Source organism: Seriola lalandi, unplaced genomic scaffold (genome assembly GCF_002814215.2).
Source record: "Seriola lalandi dorsalis isolate HSWRI2012SDOR001 ecotype SW California unplaced genomic scaffold, Sedor1 jcf7180002054808, whole genome shotgun sequence".
Lineage (NCBI taxonomy): Eukaryota > Metazoa > Chordata > Actinopteri > Carangiformes > Carangidae > Seriola > Seriola lalandi.
Genome location: NW_019525361.1, coordinates 141,171 through 149,602, shown reverse-complemented (window position 1 = coordinate 149,602; position 8,432 = coordinate 141,171). Strand labels below are relative to the sequence as shown.

Here is an 8,432-nt window from a genome sequence, read left to right as displayed (position 1 = left end):
TTTAATGGCTTGTGACTGATGCCAGGCCAGGCATGTACGCTACAGCTGCTTCTTCATACACGCTGTGTTCCAGCCTAGAGTGACCAGAGGATCATTGCTACCAAGGAGTCATCTGGTACCAATTGTCCGGTTGACTTAAAGCATTCTTGTTCGAGAGCCTGATTAAAAGTTTTAATATATGTAATAAAACATTGATATTTTGCTTCAGTGTAGCAATAACATAGATGAAGATACATTACATTCATGACGTTCCCCTAGGGGAATAAATAAAGTATCTATCTATCTATCTATCTATCTATCTATCTATCTATCTATCTATCTATCTATCTATCTATCTATCTATCTATCTATTTTTCAATCCCATAAAATGTAACATTTGATTGCCCTATCAATGGAGTAACATGACTCCATTTTCTGAGTTTAAAAAGTCATTTTGTGATACAATCATAAAATCGCTTCACATGATGCTTCACATGATGCTTCACATGATGCTACACATGATGCTTCACATGTTATGTCACAAAAAACACCACCACAAGTTGGAATTAATACATATTTATACATACATAATAAATACAAGTGACAAGTTTCAGCAACTTGAAAAACTGCTGTGAAGTAAGGATGCAAAATTATGAGTGGTAAACAATTTATTTATTAACATTATACAAAGCACAATGAACAGAAAACACCTAAATTAAATCAATATTTGTTGTGACCATCCTTTGTCTTAAAACAGTTCACAACATTTCTCCAGGTCTTTGGCAGATAGGTTGTTCCAAGCATCTTGAAGAGACTGTCTCATGATGGTGAGATCAGGACTGTTTTCTTTGAGTCTGTATGTTAGAGCTCAGTGTCTCCTATTGCAGAGTGAATCTGGGAACAAAGATGAAGAGCCTAAAACCTTTTCATTGTATATTTCAAACATCAGAATTGCAGTATAATAATACACAATTTACACAAATTATACACTGACAACAACAACCATCAGATAATGTTTTATAAAAATGTGGCAAAGATTATCTGGGTATTCAAAGATAGTATGTAGTTGAGTAGTCTGTGCCTCCAGCAGTGTGTTGTATGTTATTCAATGCCTTTATCCTTCAGTAGCTTCCTCACAGTCTTCAAGTAGTCAGAGTCTGGGTAGCCATCACTGAGAGAACACAAATGACAAATTATTACATTAAGAGTAGTGGATTTAGATGTTTAATGCTAAATGTAGGTTATTATGATAAAGAATCAATGACTGGGATATGGGGGACCAGTGTTGTGCATGAACATACTAAAAGAGCTCATTCATTAAGCATGCTCATGTTTTTGGTGAACTCAACATATACGTTTGCAACTAATGAATGAGGACGAGAGCATTGTAAACTCTAACAACGTTGATTAGATTAAATTAAAATTACAAATAAGTGAGATTGTATTTAATTCTTTAAGTGACAGTAAAATTATTATGTTCTTTGAAGTCACAGAAATCTTGTAATGTGTTTTTTTTCCAAAAATCAGGACAAGTGTGTGGTACCGGGTCAAACCTTTACAAATTCTGTATATCATACGCCCTCATCTATGAGCTACTGAACAGAAAGTTGAACTAACCAATTCTACCCTGGCACGAGTGATATGAAGACAAGCATCAGGTGCCAAAAGTGCAATGCACACACATTGCATACATACACACGCATGCGCACACACACACACACACACATACACACACACACACACACACACACACACACACACAGGGACAGCTTTTCTGTGGTTTTAATTTTATATTTTCAACAGACAGGTGAGCTAAAGGCCTCTCAGGTGAGCTATGATATCACAGACACAGACAGGTGAGCTACCTACAGGGTTTATACTTTTATCTTCCTGTAACTTTTTCTTGAAAATCGATCACGTCAAGATTTCTATTTATTCAATAATGTAAAAATATCTGTTTAAAATCAGAAAAAATCTCACGTCATGCCACAGTGTGTCCGCTGTAACCTGTTAACGTGTGTGTGGGGTGTGATGACTGACTGAAAGTGGATTACTTAACTGAGAGGAGAACTGATGTCTCTACGTATGTGTCTATGTTCGCCAGTTCCTGGTAAAATTTTGATTGTGTTGATTGAGAATACACGTGATGTCACAGTGATGTCAGATGTCACACGTCACGTCTACATGTGAGAGGTGTGTGCGGTGGCATGGCAGCAGCAGCGTAGCTGAGGAATTTATATAATTGTCGTTGTACCTGGATAACATGCACCTGGATAGCATACATCTGGATAACGGACATATATATATATCTATATATCCTATATATTTCTCCAACAAGGGAAAACTCTGGTTGTAATATTTACTCACACTCTGCTCCCTCCGTCTGGTTGTATTTTCAGGGGGATAGAAGCTGTGATCACGTCCCCTCCATCGTTGTTGGTGCTGACCGTGAACAGGAGCTGATGGTTGAAGGCCTTGTCCAGCAGCTTCAGGACTCTCCTGCCCTCACGGCTGTCAGGCAGGTAAGCACAGAGCCGCAGGCCGGAGTAAGGCTGGCCGGGGTGAGGGTGTTTCTCCTGCAGGTAAGTTAGGCTTCATTAAACAACACTGTATTTAGTATCCTGTTTCTCCTTCAATATGTCACCTGTCTGATTTCTCCTACAGTCTCACCAGGACCTATTGATCAGCTGATCCTGTTCCTGACTGACTGGAGTTAATGTGTCAAACCTCCAACATCACTGTCACTGGCAAAGAAATAAAAGTCATCTAGTCAACAGCACAGGAATAGTTGTGTAGCAATGTGAGCTAGTAGCTGGAACAGTAGCAGTGACCCCAGAGTCATAAGGCACATAGTTGGGTGATCTCTGTTTTAATAGATAATAATATACATATTAATGCAAATCTCTCCTGTCAGTGTTGTTCCTGTTGCTCTAACCAGACTAACCAGACTAACCAGATCATCAGCTTCTTAAAGAATGCTGGTGCAGAAGGAACCTGTGCTCTTCTTTGTGCTGTCTCACTTGTTGCTTCTTAATGTTGTGCATGACTTTGTCTTGTCTTGGTGGACTACATTGTGTTTCAGTGTAATTCAGAACTGTGTGGTGCAGTTACATGTTTATTCCATAAATCAAGCTGGTTACTGATTCTATTTGTTGACTATAAATAATTAAAGTATGTTCATTTCAAACTGTGCTTTTGAATACCTGTTATAAATGTGCAAAACAATATACACCAAAGAAATTAAATTATTGATTATTAAAAACACACACAGAGAAACACACACAAAATAGGTTTCCATACACAACAAGAGGACAAACACAAACATAGCTTCAGCCTTTTTTAGAATAAACTGGTCATATTGGCAGAATTCAAAAAATCTGTATGAAGATATGCATATCTTCAATCAGAAGCCAAGCAGTCATTAGATAATACAGCTCATTCAAAAACTCTTCACTGTTGTTATGATTCAGTTTTATGATAAGATATGAAATTATTATCCTCATCAGTCTACACTCAGTCCCTCACAACAAAATGGAAACTGAATTGTAGCCATTATTTTACAGCTTTATGAGAAAGTAGAAACTTAAATATCACATTGGTATACATTTTCAGACACATTAGTATGACACCTTAGGTTCCTCCATTTCTCTTGATCATCTGAGATGTTTCTACTCCTTGACTGGAGTTAGGGTTAGGGTTACTAACCCACCTGGTAAACTCAGCTGATTGGTCTCACACCTGTCTATATAAGGTCATATAGACACCTGTCACCTGCAGAGCTCAAAGACAGGACCTCTCAAGACCTGGACCTGGACTAACCGGGACATCAGACCCAGAAGCTGATGGTGTCTCGGAGCTCAAGAGAAACTTCCAGAAGTCTCATCTCTTTAGCACCTCAACTAAATTTCATTAGTCACAGCAATACATTTTTAAGTTTCTAATAAATTTGAAAGAATTTTTTGCTTGGTCGTTACTGAGTATCGAGCGTAGACTGATGAAGGAAAAGGTTTTTTTTTTATTTTACCATAAAACTGCATCATAACAACATGTGGAAACAGTGAAGACTTTCTGCATTAACTCTAATTTTAAATATATGCAAGCTTACGGTCTGTATTCCATCTGGGAATATATAGTTGATCTGTAGGGTGTTGTCATGAGGGAATCCTGGTAGGTCTCTATGGAGGATCACCCAGGTCATCTGGCCCTTAGGCTGGCAAACACTCAGTGCACTGTACACTCTATCAACCCCTTCATTAGCTGCACAGACAGGGAGCAGAGGTGGGTAGATAATAATTATGGAGAGTTTGATAGACAAAGGGGGCAGAAGTGTCTGTATGTGCAGGACCTTGTTGTTGCAGTGATGGAGGACCATGTCCATTCAGATAGCGGTTACAGTGGAGCTTGTCACTGCTCTGGCCCGAGCCCATCCTGAGCAGCTGTAGACAAACACACAGAGAAACATCAGACTTTACTCACACTGCCCATTTTCCTGTCAGGGTTAGTACTGTTCAGCCTGTGTGTCTTCTGGGGCTCTGAAAAAAATAACCCTTGTGATGTCATGTTGATGTCATCACATTTTATCAGAGCCCATCCTGAGCAGCTGTAGACAAACACAGGGAAACACATCAGACTTTACTCACACTGCCTAGTTTACTATCATGGTTAGTACAAATAGTTGCATACTGTCTCTTGGGGCTTTGAACAGTAAATGTGATGTCATGGTGATGTCATCAGTAGTATCTCAGTTTAGGCTTGGAAAGAACAAATAGATATGTGCAGTTTGAAAGAGATGGGTGATTAGCAGGCTGGGAGGATCTAATGGGAAATGCCGCATGGGAAATGTGGGATCCAGAGGGACTGAATCTAAAAACATATGAGACCAAATCACTGAGCAGGTCCAGGGGAAGTCAAAGACTGAGAGGAAGAGCTCCATACTCATCTGACATCAGACAGGTGGGTTATCTGCTCACATGACTGATTCACACCCTGACACTCAGGTCATTAAGGTTTCATGAATGAATGTGTGAATTGTTGTGAAACTCCTGGATGCCCCAGCTGACATATCACATCACAGAGTCTCTCCCTGGAGAGTTAGCTCTGCTGTGCATGAAGTCACTTCATATAAACTGTAGGTGTAGCATCTCCAAAGACAACATATCTTTTAACACTACCCAGCACAATGCGCAGTAAACTACTACAAGCCGTTGTAATGACTAATCTGTAGCATACTGTACATTCCCTTCTACAGCTACCTGCATATGAAACCTGTGACTCTTTAAAAAGCTGTAAATGATTTTACTACTTATTCACAAAGTTGTGGTTATTATTTCTACCAGTTCTGACAACAGTGTACTCACTAAGCTAAATGTTAATGTCTGTGAACAAAGTGACAATCAGACAGGTTCATCCAGATTATCTAAACCATTCTTCATACATGACAGGACATGTCTGAAACATATGATAATTCCTCATTGCAGAGGAAACCTGAGGAAAACTGTGTGTGCAACTACAGGAAGTGCAGAGGGTAAAAGTTAAAGTATGTAGAGAAGAGGTCCATATGTGCCCTGGTTAAAGTGAGACATTATGGTACAATTATTTTAGTAATATAATTACACAACATCAAGAAACGTTAGGTAAATAAAAATTAAACACCAGTAAGTCCTCCAACCTAACCTTCCCTTGGATCGCAGGCATACCGGACCTTTGTCACCATGGTAACAATACTAAACACGTGGTTAAGGTTGTGGAACAGTCATAGATAAAAGAAATGATGCTGTTTGACATGGGAGTGGAGCACTAGTCCTACCACCCCTACCTCCTCCTCTGCTGCTGTCATCATTTTCTCCACCACTAGAAGTCGCCTCACAAAGGACTCAATGTAACTGCTTGTACAGACGACCTATGGGCTAGTCGTTTTTACAGGAATGTCTCTAAATAGTCAAACGTGTTGGAAATCCAAATTTCCTTCAATTCAACATTCAATTCTTTCAGTTTTTCCAGACTTTGATATTGTAGGATACAAATTATCTGCACTCACCAGTATATACTGATAAGGAAGCAGACCAGCACAGGTTGAAAAGGCTGTGTAGTGATTATGTTTGTCTCATTGTGTTTCTCTGTTTCAGCTCATCATATAAACTCATCTGTTTCTCTACATAGTCAAACGTAAAGGATTTGGACACTTGACCTGCAGAAACACCTAGAGTGGATATTTTCACGCTGTTGCTTGAAAGTTTTCCAGCGATAGTTAACACAGGGAACTCTGTCAGCATGCGGTTAGTTCACATACATTACAAAGATGGCTGATGATACCAAGAACATGTGATTCAGTGTTTCACTAGGTTTAAATTCTGAAGATATAGTGGCTACATGAATCATTAAACATATGATTTCATTAAGTAGTATCGTTTCTAAAATCATGTTTTTTAATTTTGCTGCCAAACGTTCAGCTTGTTGTTTTCTAAAAGAACAGGTCTGTGGTCATTGAATCAAAGCCTCTAAAGTTTATATACAAAACCTAGAGATATATCAGGTTTATGTTCACCACTACGCAACATACACAGATCAGACTGACATGACACAGGCACCAAATACCTGTTCAACTTCTCATCACAGTAAAACTGATCAGTGTGTTACTGTCATCATTACCTGTTGGAACGCTCTTCTTCTCCAAACTTCAGTCAAACACTGTCTTCTTCTTCTGTCTGTCCTGGAGTTCAGTTATTTATTCAGGTCATGATACCATGAGAAATAGACAGAGACAAAGAGAGAGACTGAGAGAGACAGAGAGAGAGAGAGAGAGAGAGAGAGAGATGGGCGTGTTAAGTTGCTTCGTTGTGCTTTACTGCTGAGTGATCTGTTCAACTGGTGTGGCAGCTTTGACAGGGACTGTTGTGTGTGTGTGTGTGTGTGTGTGTGTGTGTGTGTGTGTGTGTGTGTGTGTGCGTGCATGTGCATGTGCATGTGAGTGTGAGAGAGAGGGGAAGAGATAGCAGTATGCAAGTATGTGTGTAGGCGTGGTGGGTGAGCGAGAAAACAAGGATAATGGGGTCCAAGTGAAAAGGGTAGTTTATGAATAGTTTCTAATTACAATAAATATAATAACTCTCACAATCTGCTTAATTCTGTTACTAATCTTCAGAACTGAAATATTACCGATGAAAATCTTTTTTATCTACACTAAACCTGGAAATGACTCAAATCTGATTCCATACTTGGCATGCCACCAACTGAACATTTAAAATGAGCTGTTTGTAAGAATCTCTGTTTACAACATTTAAATGTTCATTAAAATTATCATCAATAAATAACAGTCCTCTCAAAAACGTCTATGTCTAAAGGGTACAGCGATGACTGAGTCACACCTGGGATGATTCAATATAAATTTTAATGTATTAATAATTTAAAGAGCTCACCATGGGTAAGGGTCATCAAATAATTGGTGGTAGTCTTCCTTAAACTCCAAGCCTGGAAATGGGCCTTGAAATATCTGCAGTGTCTCATCTCTGAAAGTAATGTGCAAGCAAAATGTTTGCTGAAAGCAAAGGGAACATACAACATATTTATATCTAACATAGTGAGAGTCTTTTCAAAAGATACTACTGAACCAATCAGAGGTAGTACAGGATGATTACCGCAGCACCTGTGAGAAGTTTTCCCTTGAGGCTTTGCCAGAAAGGCAACCTAACCAAGTTTAAAGAAACCTAGACCTAACGGAGTAGCTCTGTTGCATTAATATAAAGAAATGTAATAGAAATATAGGAAAAATTTAAAGTAATGAATTCAGTAAAAATTTAAATAAGACTCAAACCCCTGTCTCCCTTTATACTCACCATACTTCCTAAATCTTTCCTTCGGAGTAATATTTGGTTAGTGCACGCACGTGTGCATGTTACTGCTATGAGTCCCTCCTGTTAAACATTGGTCCTCCCCATGTTTATAAACACAGGCTCCGCCCACAAGTGTGATGTCACAGTGCAGTTTGCAGCGTTCAGGTGAAATTGACCTTCCAGAATTTCCTCAACTAAGAAAAAAACTCATTTGACTTGTGTTCGCCTTTGTAACTTTATTGAGTCGTGCTTCCTGTGTGTTTAGCGGACACTTACACTATACACCTTGTTACACCTTGCATACTGAGAACATAAAGGGAGGTGGGGTTGTGACTAAATGAAGGCTGGAGGTGTGGCTGTCAAAGCTTTTGTTTTGGGCTGAGATGCTGGTGGTATAGTGCGACATCGAGTGGTAGTGGAAGTGACAGTCATTTACAGAACTTTTAATGTGCGACTGTCTAATTCCTGCAGCCAGAAGCACTATTTGCTAATATTGCTTATGATGTAGGAAAATAGCCTCTCATTTGTCCGGTACAGAATTTATTGACATGTGATGCTAGCTTTATTTACAGGACTTGCACATGTGTGTAGCACTATCACCCTCTTGTCACATCTGAGGATTTC

At 39.2% G+C, this 8,432-nt stretch overlaps 1 protein-coding gene across 2 annotated transcripts; it reads right to left on the bottom strand.

Annotated features, from left to right (window-relative positions):
* Positions 1-899: 899 nt before the first annotated feature.
* Positions 900-6,770, bottom strand: dtx3la (deltex E3 ubiquitin ligase 3L a). Of its 2 annotated transcripts, XM_023426095.2 has the most exons (5): positions 6,628-6,770; positions 4,325-4,415; positions 4,085-4,236; positions 2,347-2,555; positions 900-1,150 (listed from the first exon to the last, which is right to left on the bottom strand). In XM_023426095.2, the coding sequence occupies exons 2-5, from the start codon at positions 4,404-4,406 to the stop codon at positions 1,081-1,083; spliced, it is 513 nt and encodes a 170-aa protein (XP_023281863.1). In that variant the 5' UTR covers positions 4,407-4,415; positions 6,628-6,770; the 3' UTR covers positions 900-1,080. The 2 variants fall into 2 exon arrangements, with proteins under 2 accessions (XP_023281863.1, XP_087035381.1); XM_087179255.1 differs by lacking the exon at positions 6,628-6,770 and having other exon boundaries at positions 4,085-4,413.
* Between the last annotated feature and the right edge of the window lie 1,662 nt (positions 6,771-8,432).

Coding starts and splice junctions, on each gene's coding strand:
- dtx3la (XM_087179255.1), bottom strand. CDS start 4,357: ATGGACATGGTCCTCCATCACTGCAACAACAAGGTCCTGCACATACAG. Junction 2,556..4,084: donor TCCCAGATGGAATACAGACC/GTAAGCTTGCAT, acceptor ACTTACCTGCAG/GAGAAACACCCTCACCCCGG. Junction 1,151..2,346: donor CCAGACGGAGGGAGCAGAGT/GTGAGTAAATAT, acceptor GTGTTCTCTCAG/TGATGGCTACCCAGACTCTG.